General features: G+C 44.9%; 1 protein-coding gene across 1 annotated transcript; it reads left to right on the top strand.

Annotated features, from left to right (window-relative positions):
* The first annotated feature begins 798 nt into the window (after positions 1-798).
* LOC130119924 (homeobox protein Dlx4a-like) lies at positions 799-12,852 on the top strand. Its single transcript, XM_056288521.1, has 3 exons — positions 799-1,132; positions 5,343-5,539; positions 12,601-12,852. Exons 1-3 carry the CDS (start codon positions 799-801, stop codon positions 12,850-12,852), a joined length of 783 nt encoding a protein of 260 aa, XP_056144496.1.
* The last annotated feature ends 12,611 nt before the right edge of the window (positions 12,853-25,463 follow it).

Here is a 25,463-nt window from a genome sequence, read left to right as displayed (position 1 = left end):
CATGCGGTCGGCGGCGCAATGTGCGCGTAATTGTGCTTTCCGCTGCCTATGCGATCAATACGCGGCACAATTACGCGCACGTTGCGCCGCCGACCGCGTCGGGCCGCGGCCTCGCCAAATCTGCACGTTGCGTGCAACGCGTGCGCCAAAATCCAATTTGGCGCGCGGACGACACGCCAATTTCGTTTGAAACGACACGTGTGGGCGTCACAAAGAGCACTTTTATTCCCTCTTCTCGAGTGGATCGCACTGGAGGGACAGTTTGCTCCCCTCGCTCTCCCAACGTGTCGCCCTCCCGTTTATTATTTATGGCCTGAAACAGCTCCGGTTATAGGATCGTCGGGCTGGTAGGTTTTTTGGCCAAAGCCAAGTGGGGCTGAGCGCGGCGTGGTGGGGCTGGGTATGGTTTGCGCCCCGGGCCACGGTGACACGGCAAACCGCGGCAGCCAATAGGAGGCCGCGCGCGCCCTGCGCCAAGTTGGAGGCAGCGCGAGGTGCGCTCCCCATATGCGCAGTGCGCTGCTGGACGACGGGAATACACTCCTCTGCGCTCGCCCGTCGCCATCGACACGCTGAGCACCTCCGACCCTGTTGAGCTCGGCTGTTCTGGGGGGGCTATTCCGGCCGTTGTTTCGGGACGGGGAGGATTCGCAGGATTCGTAGGATTCGCAGGATATCTGGTGTCGCCTTTCCCCCCCCCTGTTTTCCCCGCGGAGCTTAAACCTTTTGTTTCGCCATGCGCCGTCTCCGTCTCTAGGTGGGCTCCATGAGTTCGGGGATTTATGGACCCTTCATTCGATGATGACTATGAGTTCAATGTCGGACAGTCTGGTCGCCCCCGATCCTTCCAAATCGGCGTTTCTGGAGTTCAGCGGACACGGCTACCCGGGCCACCCCGGCCACCAGCAGCCCTCCCCCGGTTTGTCCCACGGCCACTACCCGGTGCACGGCTTGCACGCCATCGGCCCCTCGCAGCACGACAGCCCCTTCTCCGCCGGCACCCCGTCGTACGGACGCCCGCTGGGGTACCCCTACCACGGCCCCGTGAACGCGCACCACCCCGGCGCGTATCTGCCCTACCAGCAGGGCGGCCACGGCGGAGCGCTCGGACACAGCAGATTAGACAATGCGGGTAGGTTTTGTTTGCGCACTAGACGTGGCGGTAGAAGCTCAGGTAAGAATGTAGAAATGGACAGAAAAGGAGAAGAAGTGATGACCTCTTGCATCCTGGTGCCCCCCCCCCGCGATAAAGGCTCCGTGGATGAACACACGCGAAAAAAAAATAGAATAACCCCCTCCAGCACAAACTGGCCTCCTTTTCAGAGATCACGTTGTAGGGCAGCTATTTCCTTTGCCTTATTTTCTGGTATAGTGTTGATCAGTTTTCTTATTTTCTGGTATAGTGTTGATGAGTTTTCTTATTTTCTGGTATAGTGTTGATCAGTTTTCTTATTTTCTGGTATAGTGTTGATCAGTTTTCTTATTTTCTGGTATAGTGTTGATCAGTTTTCTTATTTTCTGGTATAGTGTTGATCAGATTTCTTATTTTCTGATATAGTGTTGATCTATTTTCTGGTATAGTGTTGATCAGTTTTCTTATTTTCTGGTATAGTGTTGATCTATTTTCTGGTATAGTGTTGATCAGTTTTCTTATTTTCTGGTATAGTGTTGATCAGATTTCTTATTTTCTGGTATAGTGTTGATCTTTTTTCTTATTTTCTGGTATAGTGTTGATCAGTTTTCTTATTTTCTGGTATAGTGTTGATCAGTTTTCTTATTTTCTGGTATAGTGTTGATCTATTTTCTGGTATAGTGTTGATCAGTTTTCTTATTTTCTGGCATAGTGTTGATCAGTTTTCTTATTTTCTGGTATAGTGTTGATCAGTTTTCTTATTTTCTGGTATAGTGTTGATCAGTTTTCTTATTTTCTGGTATAGTGTTGATCAGTTTTCTTATTTTCTGGTATAGTGTTGATCAGTTTTCTTATTTTCTGGTATAGTGTTGATCAGTTTTCTTATTTTCTGGTATAGTGTAGATCAGTTTTCTTATTTTCTGGCATAGTGTTGATCAGTTTTCTTATTTTCTGGTATAGTGTTGATCCCTTTTCTTATTTTCTGGTATAGTGTTGATCAGTTTTCTTATTTTCTGGCATAGTGTTGATCAGTTTTCTTATTTTCTGGTATAGTGTTGATCAGTTTTCTTATTTTCTGGTATAGGATCCTTTTTCTTATTTTCTGGTATAGTGTTGATCCCTTTTCTAATTTTCTGGCATAGTGTTGATCAGTTTTCTTATTTTCTGGCATAGTGTTGATCAGTTTTCTTATTTTCTGGTGTAGTGTTGATCAGTTTTCTTATTTTCTGGTGTAGTGTTGATCAGTTTTCTTATTTTCTGGTATAGTGTTGATCAGTTTTCTTATTTTCTGGTATAGTGTTGATCAGTTTTCTTATTTTCTGGTATAGTGTTGATCAATTTTCTTATTTTCTGGTATAGTGTTGATCAATTTTCTTATTTTCTGGCATAGTGTTGATCAATTTTCTTATTTTCTGGTATAGTGTTGATCATTTCTCTTATTTTCTGGCATAGTGTTGATCAGTTTTCTTATTTTCTGGTATAGTGTTGATCAGTTTTCTTATTTTCTGGTATAGTGTTGATCAGTTTTCTTATTTTCTGGCATACTGTTGATCAGTTTTCTTATTTTCTGGTATAGTGTTGATCAGTTTTCTTATTTTCTGGTATAGTGTTGATCAGTTTTCTTATTTTCTGGTATAGTGTTGATCAGTTTTCTTATTTTCTGGTATAGTGTTGATCAGTTTTCTTATTTTCTGGTATAGTGTTGATCAGTTTTCTTATTTTCTGGTATAGTGTTGATCAGTTTTCTTATTTTCTGGTATAGTGTTGATCAGTTTTCTTAATTTCTGGCATAGTGTTGATCAGTTTTCTTATTTTCTGGCATAGTGTTGATCAATTTTCTTATTTTCTGGCATAGTGTTGATCAGTTTTCTTATTTTCTGGCATAGTGTTGATCTATTTTCTGGTACGGTGTTGATCAATTTTCTTATTTTCTGGCATAGTGTTGATCCTTTTTCTTATTTTCTGGCATAGTGTTGATCAGTTTTCTTATTTTCTGGTATAGTGTTGATCAATTTTCTTATTTCTTGGTATAGTGTTGATCAATTTTCTTATTTTCTGGCATAGTGTTGATCTTTTTTCTTATTTTCTGGCATAGTGTTGATCTTTTTTCTGGAATCAAGAACCTCAAGTACGTAACGTAAAAAATGCTATAGAAAATAAACATAGCATAAACTTAGCATTTTCTTAATATTTTGCTTTTAAATAAATCTCAGCTGAATTACCATACATTTTTAATTGGCAGTCATAAATAGTCGTCTGATGCTTTGATTATATGCTCTGGCTACTCGGGTAATGACCTTTTTTAATTGTAACTGGACTCAGTAAATACTGCTGAACAATTGAATTAAGAATCCACCGACTTCAACTGAATTCTTATGAACAGTTTGTTTGCAGTACACGGGGCTCAATACGCAAACCCCCCCAGAGTCGTCTTTACCGCATTTCGGAGGACGCTACGCCGCAATAAGAGCGTCCTCGTCCACCCTGAAGTGCAGATTCCGGAGAAACCGCCACACGTCAAGCCTCCGGTTCAGCACCGGGTTCTTCCATCAGCGCGTCCACGTGTGCCGCATTTTACAGGAAACGGGCGAACACGAGGCCAGGACAGAGTGTTAATCACCGGGTTCGAGTATGTTAAAATCCAAACAAAACGGCGCCAATCTGCAGAGGGGGGGGACGTATTTCCGGGGAAATTCAAAGATGGTCAATTGTAAAGCGTGAACCACGTGTACGATAAAGTGGTCGATGGCGGGAAACTGACCCGGGACGAGTGATAGATGCCTGCTTCAAATGAAACCCCACTAAATACAGAGAACAGTTCTGTGTATTTGGCTCAGTAGGCCTCGGCCCTGCTGGGCAGCCCGTCTGCCCTAAAGCCGCAACATTTAACCGCCATGTTTTGATCCCACAAACCGTTTATTTCTTAAATCAGGTGAAGGAAAGGTCGAATGGTTCCCATCTCTTCTGGCTGGCGCCTAAATGGAACATGAAATATGTAAATATGTCACACGTCACAGACGGCTCTTCCGTCACTTAGCAACCACACACGTTATCTAGGGCCCCGAGGATAGTGTGTGTGTGTGTGTGTGTGTGTGTGTGTGTGTGTGTGTGTGTGTGTGTGTGTGTACACACACACACACACACATATATATATACACACATATATATACACACGCACATATATATACATGTGTGTATATATGTATACATATATATGTGTGTGTGTGACACACACACACATAATGTTGACCGTCATGCTTTATAGTCGTCGCAAGTGAAAACGAAAGCAGGTCCAGCTTTAACAAAGATAATGTAACAAAAACAGCAGTAATAACAACAATAATAATAGTAATAACAACAATAACAATAATAATAACAATAATAATAATCGAGTATGAGTGATTCGAACTTTTCTCTTTGGCGTGAAGGCCGCGAGCTCCTCTCAGCTATCGATTTAATGTCTCTTATTTGTTTTTAGCCGTCTTTTGTTTGCCTGCTCCTTTTTCTTTCTCACCCTCCTTATAAATGTTGGCTAGCACACATGTCACAAGGACGGTACATCACCGGCCCCTTGTTTACCCAGCAGCTGTGAGGTCCTGTTAGGGGGGGGGGTGGTGGTGGTGGTCTTCTTGGGGGGCCTCGACTCGTCCAGCTGTTCTGTCATGGACGACAGCTTATGGAGCGAATGTCACAACACAGATCAGACTGCAGACCAGACACAGTTGTTCTAATGGGCCTTCAACAAAACAACAAAAAGAGCTGCCGGTCCGGACGTGTTTGTTTAGGAGAAATCACGTTTTACGTAGGCCGGATCTAATTGCTCAGACGCTGACCCGACGAACCGGCATCGCTTTCAATGCAGATTGCTAAATAGAAATGATTACTCCCATGTTTATAGGACGACGATATATCTGCATATATGCGCCATTCATTCCCTCATAGACACACGACGCCACATGCACGCTTGGCTATGACCACGCTTACTTGCATCGTGCATTTGAATGCAAAAATTGTAAGAGTAAATATATATATATATATATGTATATATATATATATATATATATACAAAACGATTGCTGGGATAGGCTCCTGGGAGCAGGATAAGGGAGCGGATGTGCATGCAATGCCCTTTTTGCAGGAGTTACTATACCAAGTCTATATTATAGGGACTTTTATCCCCCCCCCTCCTCTCTCTCCCTTCTGCCTGCAGACCAGGAGAAGCCCACGGCGGTAATAGAGAACGGGGAGGTTCGGCTCAACGGGAAGGGGAAGAAGATCCGGAAGCCGCGGACCATTTACTCCAGTCTGCAGCTGCAGGCCCTGAACCAGCGCTTCCAGCAAACCCAGTACCTCGCTCTGCCCGAGAGAGCCGATCTGGCGGCCAAACTGGGACTGACGCAGACGCAGGTGAGCGGTGGGATGAACGGGAACGAATGAGCAGACGGGTCGCCCGCGCGCACGACTCGGGAGGCGCGGGTTCGCGCATGCGCAGTGACGGGTGGGATGCGTAACGGACGTTTATCGTCCCCCTCGCCTTTACTTAAAAGTCGCATGTGGAGGGGGAACTTTAAACCAGAAAATCACAACGTATCCGCCATGGTTACCAACCACCCTTTAATAAAGCCGTCATTTTGTGTGTGAAAGGATTTCAACGCCTTTAACATCTTAAAATCCGAACCGTAACCCTGAATCTGTTCCCGGTTAATACCCTTGATCGCTTGCGTACAAATATATATAAAATAAAAGCGTTTACTTACTTTTCCTGAACGTTTTTGTAGGCAACTCTGAGCTGAAAGGCTGCCGGCAACCAAGAGCTAGCTTAGCTTTAAAAGCTCACACCGTTAAACGTTCATTTGACGGGCTCGCCGGCTCGTTGTCATGGTTACGGCGCGCGCGCATCTGCGGACGGGTTATGGGCGCGCGGGTCTCCACCCGCCAGCCAATCAGGAACCGCCGTGCTCCTCCGTTCCCATGATATAAAGGCATTCAGCCGCGGCGCACTTTTGTTTTTTTGTTTTTTTTTCGGTACGTTTTCGGCCAAATAAAGCGTTTCGAGGCAGAATCTGATGGAGCTGTGTTTATTTTTAAAGACTCCTAATCACGGGACGGGAGAAAACAGATTCCGAAATGTGGGCCGTAATGAACCGGAAGGCATTGGCATGAACGGCCAAAACCTTTTTCTTTTTTCTTTTTTTTTTTTTCATAGCTGAAGCTGAAATAGCCACTGCAGCCACTGCAGCCACTGCAGCCACTGCAACCATTGCAGCCACTGCAGCCATTGCGGCCCTTGCAGCCCTTGCGGCTAGTCACAATGGATATGGACGTGATTTGAATATGAAACAAGGGTCGGTCAATAGGCCCATTATACTGTACACACGTATTTGACGCGCTTGTAAAGTGTGTGAAGCAAGCAAGTCTGCGGAGCTGCCAACGTCAAAACACTTTTCATAAAATGAAAATACAAACGTGCCTTTTCTCGTCCGGCGCATTATTTGGCAGATTGATCAGTTTGTCTAATCAAAATGTTCCCGAGTCAGATACAGGAGTTTATCAAGATCAAATGACGTTTATTATCATTGTTATTATTATTATTATTAAGAATCCATTTAACACACAACAGGATTGTAAGCAAACGGCCCTCACAAAAAAAGCACACAAAATGGAATGAAAAACGGGAATAACAACATTTTAGACAAAGAAACAACGTTAAATTGTAACCAAATCCTGTTGCGTTTGTGTGTAAGTGTGTGTGTGTGTGGGGGGGGGGGTATTTGTGTAAAGTGCATGTGTACGTGATTATGTGTGAAATAAGCCTTCATCATGTCAAGGCAAATAGCTGTGGAGACGAGTGGCGATTTCAGAACAGGGTTTTTTGATCAATCAATGAAGTTGCACTGATTGCGCCTTTCTTGTGTACAAATACATCCCAACCTGCGAAAGGGTGCTTTAAGGCAAATTTTAAAGCTACACTGTACTTTACTGATACACAACTCCCCTTGAATGTAGAGTTTAAGTGGACAAATGAGAGACAAAATGATTTAACCGTGGACCATGTCACTCGCTATGTTCCTGCTGTGGTTTAGCATCTTTGTCTCAATAGATTAGACGTACATGTGTGTATTTGTGTCAGCTAGTTTGTATTTGTGTGTGTGTGTGTGTAGGTGCGTCCATGCCTGCATGCACCCATGCACATAACGTGCATGTGTGTGTGTGTGTGTGTGTCGACACGGAGAGGAGGGTCGAGGCAGCCCCTCGAGAAAATGGATCCCTTGTTTAAGTGCGATTGTATGTCTACGCACGGTGTGTGTGAACGCATGTGCAGTCGTTTGCTGTGGGTGGGAGTCCTGCTAGTGTTTGCACGTCTAGCTCCGTGAGTGTTGGAGCGTGTCGGAGAGCACACGTCTTACTCATGCATGTAGGCACAAGTGTGCGTTTCAGCGAGGATACAGCAGGGTGTGTGTGTGTCTCGTTTTTGCTTCCAAGCTTATTTGTGCTAAACAATCCCGTCTTGTCTCTCAACTCTCTCGATTCGCTTTATAGCGCCCCTTGTCTCGTCTCCTCCCCGAGGCGGTTGAGAAATCAAGATTCACACAGATTTGCAAGAATGACGGCTGACGGCTCTGACGCAGGGCGAGTTTGCATTGTGTTGCATCTCCGCTCTGGCCTCTGTATCTTTCCTCGCTGGGAAAAAAAAAAAATGAAAGGAATTAAAACCTGATGGAAGGGTGTATTGTTGCCAAAAGGGTTATGCTATAACGAGCCGTATAGACAGAAACCTGGACTATCATGGCATTATGTATAACGTTGTTTTTATTACCTTGTTGTTCTGAGAGAACTCACAGCCCTACAGTGGCCTATTATTTGGGAAAAGGGGGGAGTCGGGTAGAGAGCACTCGGTTAAGACACAAACACGAGGTGCGTTTGGCACTCTGTGCGCATGCCGGCGTGTGTGCGTGTGTGTTGTGTGTAATGAGAACAGACAATGACTCGATGTCACCACATGTACCCTAATCCCTTATGAATCTGCCGCCGCAGCAGCCATGTTTGCACTGGGAATAAGGGATCAGCCCGTCATTAGCCCGGTTGGGCCTTTGAAGTGGAGGCCGCCCTGCCACGGCGGCCTCTTGAACGCGGTCTGTGGGAGAATCTGCAGAGGAGACAGACAAAAGACATTGTGTTCAATTTCACGTTACTCTTCAGCGAGGTGCTGTGTGCAGGAGGAACGAGGGGACGCCCACACCTCCACTCAGGTTTGGTGCTGCGTCGGGGTAAGGATGGCGGAAAAGAGAACTTTTTTGTTTCGGGTCGGCGCTCGTACGTACGAGGGCCGGAGCAGACCAGCTGGCATTGGGGGTCCGGCCCGCGGCCCTTATCTGCAACACGGCGGTGAACCTCAGCAGACGTTTGTGAAGTCTTTGTTCCGGATCGTTCCATTCCATTCTTCATATCTAGGGCCTCCAAGTTGTTTTTCGAGTCTTAGATAGCTGCAGCGATTTCCATTTGGCCGTCCCGCCCCGTTCCGTCTGTACTGTTTTATGTATCGGAGACCACCATGGAAGACTTTATCTTTTTATAACTTTTCTGGTGAGATATGAGTTAGGATTAAAAAAATATGGCGGGTTTTATTATGTGGGGCTAGGAAATGGTGGAGGGAGTGAAATCAGCAATCATAAAAGTTATTTGAGTCATTTTATGGTGGATAAACCAAAAAAAAAAAAAAAGGAAAATCAGACTCATTTTCTCAGGCATTCCCCTGGAACCCACCTCAAAGATAGTCGAATAATCAACTAAAAAGAGCATTTTTTGCATTTAAATTCAATGATACGTGTCAAATTGAAGCTATTATTCTGATGAAAACAATAATTCTTTGTTATGAAGTCGGAGAAGTGTTGTCTTGTAAAGTACAGCATCTCCATTAAAGTACAGCATCATCAGCATCTTCTCGTGTAGAGCAATCCGTTTAGATCCAAATTTAAACTATTATTCTTACTAAAACTGCCTCTTTTTTTTTCTTTTCTTTTTTTTTTTTTTGGTCCGGAAGACTTGGATCAGACTGGGAATGCCAGAGTGTATGGTAGGACAGGACGGGCCAGTGGTGTAAATGGAAACACAGCACATCTTGTGTTGACACACTCATGTGGCTGGCAGTTGGGTTCTGTGGATTGTAGTCGGGTGTAATCAGCTTTCATTTGCCAGGCCGGCCTGTGTGCATAACTGTATAAATATATGCTTAAGCATGCATGCACGCACGCACGCACACACACACACACACACACACACACACACACACACACACACACACACATAGATAGACACAAACACACACACACATACAAAGAGACACACACACACACACATACAAAGAGACATACACACACACACAGATGTGCAGACACAAACACATATACAGAGAGACACAAATACATGCACACACACACACACAGATGTGCAGAGACACACAGATATACAGAGACACACAAACATGCACACACACACACACATACGTACAAATAGACACACATACAAATAGAGACACACACACAAATGTGCGCAGACACACACAGATATACAGAGACACAAACACATGCACACATACACACAGATATACAAAGATACACACACAGATGTGCAGACACAGATAGACACAAACACATGCACACACACGCACACACACACGCACACACACACACACACAATGTGCAGAGAGACACGAACAGATATACAGAGAGACACACACACACACTAAGACATAATGAGATATTGACACACACTATAAGATAGCCATCAAATGACACAACATCAAAGTCGCTCTTGAAGAAACAACATCACCGTTTCAGCCAATCAGAGACCTCGTTACTCATCAACCTCGTTATCTTCTTTGTTTCTTTCCCCTCAGCGCAGCAGAAAAACATGTAAACCACCGACTCTCCTTCCAATAACCCTAATCTGTCTTCCTGTCTGTCTGCCCGCCTGTCTTTCCATCTGTCTGCCTGCCTTTCTGCCTGTCTGTCTGCCTGCCTGTCTGTCTGTCTGCCCATCTATCTGGCTGGCCGTCCATCTGGCCATCTGTCTGTCTGTCCATCTATCTGTCTGTCTGTCTGACTACCTGCCTGCCTGTCTGTCCATCTATCTGTCTGTCTGTCTGACTACCTGCCTGCCTGTCTGTCTGTCTGCCCATCTATCTGGCTGGCCGTCCATCTGGCCATCTGTCTTTCTGTCCATCTATCTGTCTGTCTGTCTGACTACCTGCCTGCCTGTCTGTCCATCTATCTGTCTGTCTGTCTGCCTGCCTACCTGCCTGCCTGTCTGTCTGTCTGTCTGTCCATCTATCTGGCTGGCCGTCTGTCTGTCCATCTATCTGTCTGTCTGTCTGCCTGCCTGCCTGCCTGTCTGTCTGTCTGTCTGTCTAGCCATCTGTCTGTCTCGGTCTCTCTCTCTTCCAGTTTGGCCCTGTCTTCTTCTTGGCTTGACTTCACGTATCTCGTCTCCCTTCTTCTGGGTGAGAGACCAGACTGACACTGCTGTGTGCTCCTAGTTCCGTCTATTGAGGCTTATGATAATAGTTTTGTGCTCGAGAGTGACGGGGATGCCACCCTTCCTCCGCCGCCTCTTAACGCCAGTCACATTACGGCAGATCTCAGAGATGCCCTGTCATCTCCATGTCGCCGCTGGAACGCGAAACCAATAATTACAGGAAAACGACTCTCACCGGAGCCGCGTTCACTTTCACCTGCCATTGATTGACTCGCATGTTCACGTCTTTGAGCTGGTGCAGAGTGGTTATTAAGAAACGTGTTGTTGTAATAATGACACAGGGATCGTTGATATCCAGCGGGTCATGATTCCTGAATGAGCCGCGGCTACGACGAGATGAGCCATCTCTGATTTGGGTGCGACTAGGAAGCTATCTATTACAGTTGGGATTAACGTGATGGAAGTAGTTATTGCGGCGGCACGGTTGCACGGTGGTTAGCGCAGTCGCCTCACAGCAAGAAGGTCCCTGGTACAGTCCACAGACATGTAGGTCAGGTGAATCTGCCGTACTAAAATGTCACTATATGTGAATGTGTGTGTGTGTGTGGGGGGGGGGGGGGGCCCTGTGATGGCCTGGCTGCCTGTCCAGGGTGTCTCCCCGCCTGCCGTCCAATGACTGTGGGATAGGCTCCAGCATCCCCGTGGCCCTGAGAGCTGGGTAAGCGGTTCAGATAATGGAAGGACGAAAGTAGTTACTGCTACCCGTGCTCTTAATGAATAAGCCCATGCACACGTCCTTAAGGTCCGAGGGTCGACACGGCGCAACAAGTTTACTCCCAAATAATCTGAAAATTGGGTAAAGCGAAAACGACCTCCGTGATTCATCAAACAACGGTTCGAGTTTGGATGTGCCAGCCCTGACAGAAATTGCCTTATCTCATACAGGCTATAGGCTATTTTACATCAGACGTAATTGGAACAGTGCAGATCAAATAAATATTGTCAAGTGTTGCATTGTGTCTCCGTATGAGGCAACGTTTCCAAACGGGGCCGGTTGTGCGAGTGCCGGGGCTGTTTTGCAGGCCTCATTACGGGCAAGACGGATCAATTGTGAGAAGGCTACAATTGTCTTTTTATGAGAATATACGTATTTCACAATTTTGACACAGTGGGTGCCACGGCTCCACGAAACCACTTCAACCACCTCCAGAAAAGAAAAAAAAAATCCCGTTTTGGAAAACGCCAGCGTTCCCGATGCAATGCGGACCACATGCCGAAGCAGAAACCGTTTCTGTCGCACATTTTATTTTCTTCTTTTATCTCTCTGTGTGTCAACACGGAGGCCTATTTTTCCTGGCAGCGCCAGGCCTCAGCTGTTTATTGTCCTTCATAATGCCGTTGAAACCTGATTTCGGATCAAAGAATCACCGAATAAGCCATGTGTAATGATGATTAAGTCTGATCATTTACCACCGAGCAGCCGTGTTGCCCCTGAGGCAAATTCACTCAATTTGACACTCAATTTGCAAGCGGACTGGAAACACAGGATTAACTTATCATTCGCGCCAAAAAATGTTGTATAATCCATACCGTAAAGGAAAACTGTTGGCCTGATTTGAATCCTTATATTTTATGGATGCCATTGAGGCCGGCCCTATCCTATCGGTAGTATTCGGAATATGGCTGTGTTTGAATTTTGGGCACCTGGCCTACCTATACAACCAGGCCTGCTTGAAATGGTGAATTAGCATTTTGTATGTGATCAATCAATCAATCAAACTTTATTTCAACAGCACATTTTGTACAATGCCATACACTTTCACATTAAGGAAAAGTACACAAGAGCATAATAAAAGAAGAAATAGGCAGGATGGACAGATAGTATTAAAACCAGGCTATCTACCCCCATCAAAAGCCTCATTCATCCGCCTCGCCATTCATCACTGATGTCTCATTTCCGTGTCATATTTCTTTTCTTCTCTGCCTTCTCTCAGGTGAAGATCTGGTTCCAAAACAAGCGGTCCAAATACAAGAAGATCATGAAGAACGGGCCGTGCGGACCGGACGGGGACCATCTCCATCCGCCATCCTCGGCCTCGCCCTGCTCCCCCGGCATGCCTCCGCTGTGGGACGTCTCCATGGTCAATAAAAACCCGCCGGGACACTCCGCGGGGTACATGAACAATTTCGGACACTGGTACCCGGGACACCCCCAAGACTCAATGCCCAGGACTCAGATGATGTGACCGTGCGACCCCAGGGAACACTTTCGGCACAAAGGATTGAAAAATGTGTTGGGCCTTCACTTCCGCTTCCCCCACATTTAAATTCTTTTTTTCCCAGCTTCCCCCTTCTGGATTTTCTTCTTTATTTTTTTTTTTTCCCCAAATGTCCAAAGAATGACTCCAAAGATTTGCTCTAAGCATCTGGATTTGTTTTATTCTGCTTTTCGTGGTTTTTCTGCTTGGTGGGCTAATGGCCGGTCGAAGACTTTATCTTGACCCACTTTCATGACTCCTCGTGTTTACAATGTTAGAATCCAAAAATCTGACAAGGACTTATCTGTGAGCATCATAAAACATTAAAATTATTATTTTTTTGCCAATGAAACATTGGTCATGGGGTCAGGGTATTCTTCGAAATAAAGCGCCAGTGATTAATATGATAGGCCTCGTTGTATTTTTGACTTGGAAATCCAAATTATAGTGGTGCAACGCAGACAACAACGGAGGCCTTGCCTCCCTGCACCGAGAGTTTTCCTTTCTTTCACAGCTCTGTTTATTGAGTGAGTTAAGGGAGATTTAAGGTTACGCCTCGATCTGTTTCTAAAAAAAAAAACAGAACAGCCTGTTTTAATCCCATTCATTTATAGGTTATGTAATAGGCCATGTAAATAACTGGTGAGCTCGGTCTCCATAATCGCGGCGAGCGTGATTCATTGTGAGTCACGTCAGCGGTGTTTATTGCAGAAATGAACTTGTTAAATGACCTTTTCCCTCCGAAACGTTGACGGCACACACTGTGCGAAGACACCGGCTGATGACTCTCCATGCAAAATACTGTCATTCCCGTCGTTTCGGACACAGCATCGGTAGGGTTAGCATCCTAGCATTACCCAATTTCCCCCTCGGAGATGAATAAAGTATTCGGATTCGGATTCTGATCCAGCGGCTGTCCTTGTTTACAGCAGCATGGATGTGATGACGTATTGAGGGTCAGATGGTTTCTTGGTGATCGAAGTGGGCTGTCAGCAGATCCACAGAGGCCTTTCAAGGGTTAAACGTCTTTGGGCCGACCCACAGTCATTCCGGGTAGTGCTGAATCGATTAGCCGATCGACAGAAAATTGATTGCAATTGCAAACCAAAACCAAAAGTTTGCTGGTTGCGGCGTCATAAATGCTATGATTTGCGTGCCTTCCTCCGATTTGTATTATGTATTATTATGAGATGAATACTTGAAGATTTGTACTGTTGGCTGGCAGTCAAGACCGAGTAAACCGTTTAAAAACGTCATTTTGGACTCTGGAAACATAAGATGGCCTTCATCAGTGTTTTCTGACTCAACAGACTAAATGATGGATAGATGTGATTGGAAAAATAATCAGTAGATTCATCCGATTATGGAAATGATTGTTACTTTGCGGTTATAAGGGAATGCCCATTATCCCAGGAAAATGGTCCGTCACGTGGCGTGACGGCATTTTATTCTACATAATGAAGGTTAACATGCAGCTACTGGCACGCCGAGACGTTAACGCCGCCCCAGAAAACATACCTGCGAGTGTTATATACGTCTCGGGCCTTTGTGCCGTTCTTCTTCGGTTTGGTTTCACGGCGGTCTTCTGTTAATCTTGCTATGAAGGTAAACTGAGGAAGACAAACATAAACGAATATAAACTTTTCATTTATATCTACATAGTAATGGTTTGCAGACAGTTTTCCCCTTTCACCACGACGGTTCGGGCTTCATTCTGTGCGAGTCTCCGTGTGTCTGCGTGGGCCCCCGGGGGCGTTTTGTTTCATTTCGCCAAAAGTCGTAAACTTAGAAGGAACGGGTCATTTCTCTCACCTACCAAACATCTGGAAAAGCAAAACGAGTCGTCAAATATTGTCAATGATTTTACAAAATGACTAAGGCAATTAAAGGTAATTTGGGACACAGCTTGTTAAATAAAGCTTTCACTGACGCTGTAATTATTTGTAATTTGCAGCCGAGGGAATATCCCGCCGCCATAAGGCCCCTTGAAAATGTCGGCGAGCCCAGGGTAACGTGTACCGGGGATTACCAGTCGGTAGCCTTCGGTAGTTTCTAACGAATAAATAGCTGCAAAATATTCTCATTGCAAAGACAGGCGTTGTTGATGAGTTTATGATCACCTTCTGGGGAAAACTGGGATTGGCTGCTGGATGGTAATATTCAAGGAACCATGTCTTACTGAGATAATTTGACTGACTGTTTCATAAACTTCAGTCTTTGGAGCAAAGTGGGCACGTGTTCACATTTTTGGGGATTTGGGGCTTTTGGGAATTCACAGATTTCGGGGGGGGGACAAAAAAGAAAAGAGCTTCCTTAAATTGTAAGAAAAATAAAAAATAAGGGGGACTAACATGAAGCTAATGACATTTTTTTGTAAGTCAGTCAATCACAATTTCGCATGAGTCCAAAGTGGGCGAAACCCCAAACTACCGGTAAATTCAACACACACCCAATAATCCGACATGTGTTTCTAATGTAGCGCATTGCTTATGGAATGTAGCATACCTGTTGTGATTTCACTGTATTTTCTGTGTTGTGCAGCTAAAACAACACTAGCCAAACTGTGCACCCCTGTTGAAGCAAAGGGTGCATTGCACAGCCCCGGTTTCCACAACATGGCACAAAATGCCATGCTGTGGAAATTCCACAACACAGCATTTTGTGCCATGTTGTGTCATGTTGTGGAAATTCCACAGCATGGCATTTTGTGCCATGTTGTGGAATTTCCATAACAGCATTTTGTGCCATGTTGTGCCATGTTGTGTGCCTTTTGTGCCATGTTGTAGCTGCACTTCTGCAAAAAAGATGTCCTAGTTCAACTCTCACCACATTAGCATCATCTCGTTGTGACGCTAACTGCAGTTGCTGTAAAGGCTGAACAGAAGGGATGAGGACACTCGTTTGCCCTCAGAGGTCATAAGGGGGAAAAAAAGGTGGGACGGACATTTGGATAATTACTTCCAGGTGTGCTCCAGTATGTTCACGTTAGATGGAGAAAAAAAAAAGCCTTGTTTGAATGAGGTGGGTCTCCGAACAATTGACCACCAGCAGTGTGCGAGTATGTGTGTGTGTGTGTGTGTGGGTGTCTGTGTGTGTGTGTGAGTGTGTGTGCACCTCGTCGGTCAGCTTTGAGGCCTTCGTGGTAAATGTGTTTTGAATCATTAGGGGGTTTTAATAGCCTTGGTGTGAGTCTGTGATTCATTAAAATGACCAAGGACAAACTCTTTATCTATTGTGACAGACGTGAAACAGTAACCTAGACTTGTGTTTATCCATTTGTGTGTATTTATGTGCACACGTGTGTGTGTGTGTGTGAGGTGGGATGGAGGGTTAACTCGGGGAGGTTGACTCTCAGTTAAACCTCCACAACCACATGTTTAATCTGTCTCTCCTATCAAGCTATCCGTCTATCTATAATTAAAGCATGCGGATGCTGTTCTTCGTCCATCTATCTCTCCCCGATGTCCAAAACCTGGGCATTACGATCAGAATGGTGGCCGACAGGAGTCAACTCAAACATCACAGTAAATCCCTCCACTACAACAAAACTCCTCCGTAGTGAATTTGAAAATGTACAGGGCTGATATTTACATTTTTAAATCCTCTAATTTTGCAGATTGTTTCATCCAAAGTGACGAACAGAGTCGGCGGATTGCAGATGGATTTGTGTGTCTGCCTACGGGCGTCTCAAGAGTAATTGATGATAGTCGTGTCACGTCAGGTGAAATCAGTGAAAGTGCGCAACAGGTATATTCACCAATAGCGATGAAAAGTCGCAGCAGAAGACTCAAATTACAACTTGGCCGACAATCGCCGCAAACCGGCCCCGCTGAGAGATGGTCTATGGATGAAGGTCGGCCTGGAACAGAGGAGAACAGACGACGTGAGCCACCCGGTAACATCTGGCAGAAGACGGGGCATTCGGTCCGCCGTTTTGGGGCCAGGTGAGAGAAAACCCTTGTTGCTTATGTATACAATATGTATTTCCATGCCGTCTTTCCCATCACCGACGTATGTGCTGTACCGCGTCCTCCGGGGTTAAGACGCGAGGGCAGCCAGTCAAGCCCGGAGGCCGGAGAGCTCAGATCACGTTCAATTAAAACCCGCCAATTAATTAGACCTACACCTCGTCGCCACAGAGCGTGGGATTGTCCCACGTGCGTTTAATGTGCTATAGGGAGCTGCAGATCGCGCCGCGTGCTTTTATGAAGCGCTCTCACGGGCTGCAGACGCCAGGTACCATCTTAATGACGTGACGGTACCTCGCCCACGGCGGAGGACGCGTAAGAACAACAGCCTGCTATGGAAGAAAGGGAGGAATGAAGAGATAAAATAGTACAGACGAAGAAGACTCACACTGGGAGAAAAATGGAGAGAATACGCTAAATGAGAGAGACAGAAGTAGAGAGAGAGAGACTAATGACAGCGAGGCAAACAAAGAAAAAAGGAGAGAAATAAAAGAAATGGGTAGACTCGTAACGAGAGGAAAAAGGAGGGGAGAGACAAATGAGAGAGCGAGAGAGAAAGATAGGGGCCAAGAGAAAAAAGAGGGAAAGAGGTGAAATGAAAGCGGTAAAGACAGACCTGGAGAAGGGCTCTCACGCAGAGCAAAGGGCCTCACACAGAGTTCTCATCTGGGATGAAAAGACGTGTTAATGAAGCTCACTCTAAAGTTTTGTCATCAAAAACGATCCTCGGGCCCGGCCTTATAGCGCCGCCGCTCAAGAAATGGTAATCTGCCTTCGTTTCTTATTGTTTTGGGGTTGTTGTTTTTTTTTAAATCTTACTCCAAACTCATATTGGATGGGACACACTGGAATTACAAATACTGCTCCCATACTTCTTATCCTACTTCCTATGAAGTATCTCCTCCGCAAAGGAGAGGCATAAAGGAGAATTGTAAAGGAGAAGTGTAAAGGAGAAGCGTAAAGCAGACGCGTAAAGAAGGCGGCAGCCCTGTTTGGTCTCATCAGAAATCAAGAGGAGGAACAAAAGGATCCGAGACCCTCCAACTGACCGATAATGGACGCCGCGGTATTTTGGACTGTAAACCGTGTTTGCGTTTAGCTGGGTGTGAGGATATGGCCGCTGTGATTAGATAATGTGTAAAAAACAGCAACAGACTGGGGGATTATAAACAGGAAGGACAGAATTGCAGACTGAACTATAAACTATGAAACAACAGACTTCATAACTCGCTGTTGCCCAGGGGGCTAACACACATAGTGCCAAACTGAAAGCAGAGAGGCAAAGAGACAGCAGAGAGCTGTGTGTGTGTGTGTGTGTGTGTGTGTGTGAGAGAGCGAGCGAGCGAGAGAGACAGACAGAGAGAGAGAGACACACGCAGATAGAGAGAGAGAGAGAGAGAGAGAGAGAGAGAGAGAGAGAGAGAGAGAGAGAGAGAGAGAGAGAGAGAGAGAAGGAAAACATATTAATTAAAACAAGTCCTAAACTGCAGGGGTCACTTTATATTTGCTCGTTAAAGCTGGCCCATGGGCTGTGCAAAAAAACACGCACACAAACGCACACGCACATGCTGGCACACACTTAAATGTGCAATAATGCAGAAATGTGTATTTTTGGGGTGTCGGTATATGTGTATGTGTGCACACATGCATGTGAGTGTGAACACGCCACACATGCGCCTGTGCGAGCCTGCATATTTCGGTAGGCGTGCAAGTTTCAGCTGCAGGCGGCGATGGGAAAGCATGACAGCACGACGTCGGAACAAACTTTCCTTCCCCTCTTCCAGGCTCCCTCCGTTTGGCAGCCCACCACTTCTTTTTTCCCCTCGCCTCACCTTTCCTACCTGCTCTCTGTCGCACACCTCTACGGTTTTATTTTGTCCCACTTCCTGGCTCCAACTGGTCTTCTTTTCTGCGGAGAAATGAACAGGACTCTCGAAACCCGTTCACCCTTCCCTCCGTTCCTCGAACCAGGGGTTCACCAAATATCATATGCAGTAAAATAAGCAATAAATCCTCATTACCTGTCACTGCACTGGCCTTCTTCACCCCAAGGGCGAAATCCTCACTCAGATTTCAGGGGGGGGGGTGCGGGTGGGGAGTGAGTGAGTGAGGGTGTGTATTAGTTTTAGTGAAGCAGCTAACCCTGAGAGAGAGAGAGAGAGAGAGAGAGAGAGAGAGAGAGAGAGAGAGAGAGAGAGAGAGAGAGAGAGAGAGAGAGAGAGAGAGAGAGACCTCAGGACAACAGCTCGCAATATGGAGGTGGCTGCCAGCCAAGTTCCACAAACTTTTTTTTGTCTCGTCCCGGACGAACTCTGAAATAACGAACTTCCAATACAACACGCGACATTATAATATTGTGATGCGAGTGTTGTTCGAGTAATACAATGTCTTGTTGCACACCTTGAACCCGCATCTTATCAGTCCACTTCCTGTCTGCCTCTTTTGTCTTTTTACCAGGAGGTGTGCTCGCACACACACATACACTCGCGTGCGCACATACATGCACGGAGTATCTTCTCCTTTTGTTTCTTTTGTGGTACGCCACTAGGTACGCTTAGACTCGATGCTGCCTCCACCCGATCGAGTGGAATTAAACACAGAAAAGTAACTGATTTTGCAGTTTCATGAGCTTGAGCCTACATTAATGGACGAGTTTTTTTTGGGGGGGGGGGGGGGTCAAATTTCCCTCTTCCGTACATTTGGGGGTGTGTGCAGCAGGTTAGGGCGGTGAAGGATGGAGATGGAAATGTGCTGACAAGCGAGGAGAGTGTGCTGAGAAGGTAGAGGGAGTACTTTGAGGGGCTGACGCAGAAAATGAGAGAGAAGGTTGGACGATGTGGTGATAGTGGATCAGGAAGTGCAGTGCATTAGCAAGGAGGAAGTGAGGGCAGCTATGAAGAGGATGAAGAGTAGAAAGACAGTTGGTCCAGGTGACATACTACCGGTGGAGACATGGAGATGTTTAGGAGAGATGGCAGGAGGGTTTTTAACTAGATCGTTTAACGCAATCTTGGAAAGTGAGAGGATGCCTGAGGAGTGGAGAAGAAGCATACTGGTACCGATTTTCAAGAATAAGGGTGATGTGCAGAACTGTAACAACTACAGAGGTATAAAGTTGATCAGCCACAGCATGAAGATATGGGAAAGAGTAATAGAAGCTAGGTTAAGAGGAGACGTGACTATCAGCAAGCAGCAGTATGGTTTCATGCCAGGAAAGAGCACCACAGATGTGATGTTTGCTTTGAGAATGTTGATGGAGAAGTATAGAGGAGGCCAGAAGGAGTTACACTGGATTTAGAGAAAGCTTATGACAGGGTGCCAAGAGAGGAGGTGTGGTATTGTATGAGGAAGCAGGGAGCGGCAGAAAAGTATGTAAGATTGTTGCAGGATATGTATGAGGGCAGTGTGACAGTGGACTATGATGTCTGCGGATGACATTGTGATCTGTAGCGCGAGTAGGGTGCAGGTTGAGGAGAGCCTGGAGAGGTGGAGGTATGCACTGGAGAGAAGAGGAATGAAAGTCAGTAGGAGCAAGGCGGAATACATATGCGTGAATGAGAGGGAGGACATTGGAATGGTGAGGATGCAAGGAGTAGAGGTGACGAAGGTGGATGAGTTTAAATACTTGGGGTCAACTGTCCAAAGTAACGGGGAGTGCGGAAGAGAGGTGAAGAAGAGAGTGCAGGCAGGGTGGAGTGGGTGGAGAAGACTGTCAGGAGTGATTTGCAACAGAAGGGTACCAGCAAGAGTTAAAGGGAAGGTTTACAAGATGGTTGTGAGACCAGCTATGTTGTATGGTTTGGAGACAGTGGCACTGATGAAAAGACAGGAGGTGGAGCTGGAGGTGGCAGAGTTGAAGATGCTAAGATTTCTGTTGGGAGTGATGAAGAAGGACAGGATTAGGAATGAACGAGTATATTAGAGGGACAGCTCAGGTTGGACGGCTTGGAGACAAGGCAAGAGAGGCAAGATTGAGATGGTTTGGACATGTGTGGAGGAGAGCTGCTGGGTATATTGGGAGAAGGACACTGAATATGGAGCTGCCAGGGAAGAGGAAAAGAGGAAGGCCAAAGAGGAGGTGTATAGATGTGGTGAGGGAGGACATGCAGGTGGCTGGTGTGACAGAGGAAGATGCAGAGGACAGGAAGAGACGGAAACGGATGATCCACTGTGGCGACCCCTAACGGGAACAGCCAAAAGTAGTACCAGTAAATATACTGTATGTATCCATGTATATAAGTGTGCAGACTGACAGGACACAGACTGGGTTAGCATGAAAGAGAGACAGGTTAGAGTTTACCTGGCCCGGGTTAAGAGAGGTGTGAATATGGGATGGTTGTTTTTTTTCCCCTAAAATAACGTTTTCTTTTCTTTACCTAGGAGCTCAGTGGGCTTGATGAAAATAATTTTCCCAGTGAGTGCCCTTCACAGGCCCCTGCAAGTCCCAGTTTGCCCTTTCCGTCTGTCTCTGGTGCTGCGATGCATTCTTCTCTGACACTTGGAAGCTGAGGGCTCAGCAAAGGAAAGGCAGGAGACTAACAGACTTCTGCAAACAAACACATGGTGGTGGCACTCAGGAGTACACACCCCACTACACCTCACAATGCTGGTTTGAGTCTGTCTACCCATCTGTGTGTGGATGGAAACTTTGATAGAAGTCCACCCATGTGCTTTCCATGCCCCTCCCCCACCCACACACCCACACACACACACACACACGCTAGATTGAATCCAGAGCTCATATCCACAAGATACTTGTCTCTTCATGTAAATCTGTCAGGATTTGACTCCGCATATTCAATTTTCTCAAATGAGAAGCAAACGTCACGTTAGAGCTGGACTGAAATCAGTAATCTGATTTAACCTTTTAATTTTCTAAAAACTTTGGCCACGGTATAATATGTTCATTAAGTTTTTTTCATTTGTAAATGACTAATATTGAACTGTTAGGGAATGGTCTAGTCCTCACTAATATTCATGAGCTGACCTTGAGTGACAAGTACACGCAAGGGTTGGCGGTTAGGGTGGGCTGGGTTTCACATTTTGATGATGTGATCTGATTGGCTGCATGTTAAACAGCGTGTGTCTGATGACGTCATGGGTATCAGAAATAAAAGACTGACTGAGAGAATCTGAACTCATGGGAGTTTTTTCAAAAACAGAAAAACTGAATTCTACCTCTTATATGCACGCCAGTTAAAGTAATAAGTGATATTAGAAAACATTCATATTTCAATTGCGCCCTGACTTTGAAGGAACGATTAAGATCATTTGAAATGGGGGCATCCAGGTAGCGTAGAGGTCTATTCCGTCGCCTACCAACACGGGGATCGCCGGTTCGAATCCCCGTGTTACGTCCGGCTTGGTTGGACGTCCCTACAAACACAATTGGTCATGTCGGCGGGTGGGAAGCCGGATGTGGGTATGTGTCCTGGTTGCTGCACTAGCGCCTCCTCTGATCGGTTGGGGCGCCTGTTCAGGGGGAAGGGCGTGATCCTCCCATGCGCTACGTTGCCCTGGTGAAACTCCTCACTGTCAGGTGAGAAGATGCGGCTGGTGACTCCACATGTATGAGAGGAGGCATGGGGTAGAGATCATTTGAAGTGTCTCTCCATAGACTGGTTTCATTTTCAGTCATCCATCCTTTCCTTCACACTTGGATACAGCTCCAGCTTGTCATCTACAGTTCAATGTCATTAATTAAACACAAATCCACAATCCTCCTTCAATGTAAAAACACTCCACAGTTCACACAATGCTAACATGATGCTACAGCAGTCTGGCACAGTGGACTTGAGAGCTCGTTTGCAAGTTAGTTGGGGTTTTTTGGTGGATTTCTGTTATCGCGTTACGGCCTACAAAAGCCTACCAAAGATTACCAGCAGGCGGCGCGCCACCACTGCACAGCAAAGCAAACACTTGAGAGAGAAGTTAATAAAAAACAATGTACATTTTTAAAATGATCTCTCTGATTTGCTGATAGGCTGCTGTAGCATCATGTTAGTTATGTCTGAACTGTTTTTTGATCTGAAGGAGGATTGTGTATTTGTTCTCCATTAATTACATTGAAGAATAGATGATGAGCTGAAGCTGTGTGTCCAGTATGAAGAAAAGGATGGATGACTGTGAAAATGAAACCTACCTATGCACTGCATGAACTGTGAGTGTAAAATACAGATAGACTTCAAATTATCTGAACTATTACTTTCAGTTCCAATCACTATTGATGGGACTGTAACGTTATTAGTGGTGGCTTCTCACCAGAGGAGGTCTACTGGAGCCCACAGGTCATGTGACTTGTGTGGGCCTGAAGAAGAACTTTATTAATTTTCTTCTACATTAAACTAATTTTTTTGCTTAATTTACCAGCAGCTGCTGATATGTGGCGATATGTAAATGTATTAGTGTTTCAGCAATCTAAATCTTAGAGATCCGTTCAAAATGAATGAGTCAGCAGTTCTGTTCCCCCAGCGCCAAACCAATAAACATGGCTGAACCTAAGTTTGACTCATTGATGTTAAACTATCTGTTGGCAAACAATTGTTCCCAGTAACATCATACCCGATGGCTACCACTCAAATGTGCAATGACGAACGCACTCAATGATTTGGATATTCATGTATTAGCCATTGTCTCAGAGATTATCAAACTTTTTTTTCCAAACATGTACTTCTTCAGGATTGTAGCTTTCCTTTCATTAACATGTCCATGCTGTTAGTTATTTTTATAATGCTATGGATAGGAAGGCCTATACTTCTTCCACTTACCAGGCAGCGGTTCCACTTGAACCGCTGCCTCACACCAGTGAAGCACATTAACACGAATGTTAATGAAAGTCGAGATTTTGGACATATTTATAGAATAGCTTCCAGCTTCCATCAAAATGTCATTTTGAGATTTAGAGCGGTGATCTCACACGAAACAATTAAGATAGAAATTGTAAACCACTAAATTGAATTCAGCCACATATGCATACAGTGGCGATTCTAGAGACTGTTGAGGCCCTAGGCAAAAATTCCCAGGGAGCCCCTCCAACCAGCGTTCATCACCATTATGTTATACATAATTTGACATCAACGATGTGGTCAAACCTTTTGTACTGGTGGTAATACTGCTGCTTGAAGTAGGGGGTGACGTGTCATCTTCATGATGGGCAGGTGTTTCTGTCTTGCTGGGGGTGGATGTTGACGGAACTGATATGACAAAAAAAAAAAAAAACAGGGTATATATTGTCATAAAGAATCTTTAGAGGGCATGTGTTATCAACTAAAGTGAAATTTATTGAACTCAATTATTAGTAACCTATCAGAAAGGGCGCTTGACCTGCCTGTGTTGGTGTATCTTCCTGCTCACGTTAGGCAGGAGGTGGAGTGGCCGTTACCCTGCTGAAGGTGGACATTGACTGAACTGATATGACAAAAAAACAAGGTATGTATTTTCATACAGAACATTTAGAGGGCGTGGCATATGTTATCAATTAAAGTGGAATTCTGAACTTACAGTCTTCATTATCAGCATTTGGAGGGGGCACTTTATCCTTCTCGTCTGCTGCGGTCAGAAACTTAAATAATGATCCTGAGGAGAGGTAAGAAAGTGATATAGTATGATACTTGTTACAGTGGTGTGTTAATAAAGTCAATTCAAAGTGCTTTTACAATTCCTCAAGTTCAACTTTTAGATGTTCTCCTTGGACATTGTATAGTAGTCCCACAACACAGACATATCTTTCATTATTCATAGATTTCATAGCATTAGTAGTTTAGCTCGGACACAGCTTTCATCAGTTACAGAAAAGATCTATTGTCTAACTGTTTTTCCCTACAAATCATCCCATTCCATTTTGTACCTTCAGTAATGGTAGTTACCGGTGTCCCATACGAAAGGTGTACTCTAGGAATGGCAGAGACGTTCATTTCGGCAACATTGCCCAAGATGAGCAGTTGTGAAGTTTCAATTAAACATTTTGAAATTAACCAAAAATTAACCATTGTAAAACGTCGAACCACGGTGGCTATTGTGTATGAATCAAACCGTTAAACAACTTCTGTACATCTGGACTGTCTAGAGCAGTGTTTCTCAACCGGGGGTCCGCGGACCCCTAGTGGTCCGTGGTGTAATTGCAAGGGGTCCGTGAAAATAAAATATCTTTAAAAAAAAGATCCTGTGACATTTATAGAAATAGGATTATTTTACTCAAATGTGACTGAGACCTTTATCTACCTAAACTATAAAAGGTAACAGGACTTTTTTCTCTAATTACATGTTTCACAAGTGTAATTTATTGTATTTTAATAAGAGATCTCGCTCCCGTTTGCACTGTTAAAAGTTACTGCATAAAAATTCTGTTGTTACATATATCTGAAAGTTACTGAATACATATTCTGTTTTGTTACATATATCTGAAAGTTACTGAATACATATTCTGTTTTGTTACATATATATCTGAAAGTTACTGAATACATATTCTGTTTTGTTACACATATCTGAAAGTTACTGAATACACATTCTGTTTTGTTACATATATCTGAAAGTTACTGCATAAGAATTCTGTTTTGTTAACTATATCTAAGTTACAACTGAAAGCTCTTATTTTTGCCCCAAAGAGTGAATAAATGCTATAATGAAATTTAA

The sequence above is a fragment of the Lampris incognitus genome, chromosome 10 (genome assembly GCF_029633865.1).
Source record: "Lampris incognitus isolate fLamInc1 chromosome 10, fLamInc1.hap2, whole genome shotgun sequence".
Taxonomy (NCBI): domain Eukaryota; kingdom Metazoa; phylum Chordata; class Actinopteri; order Lampriformes; family Lampridae; genus Lampris; species Lampris incognitus.
The sequence above is the reverse complement of the archived record's forward strand: the minus strand, read 5'-3'. Positions and strand labels throughout refer to the sequence as shown.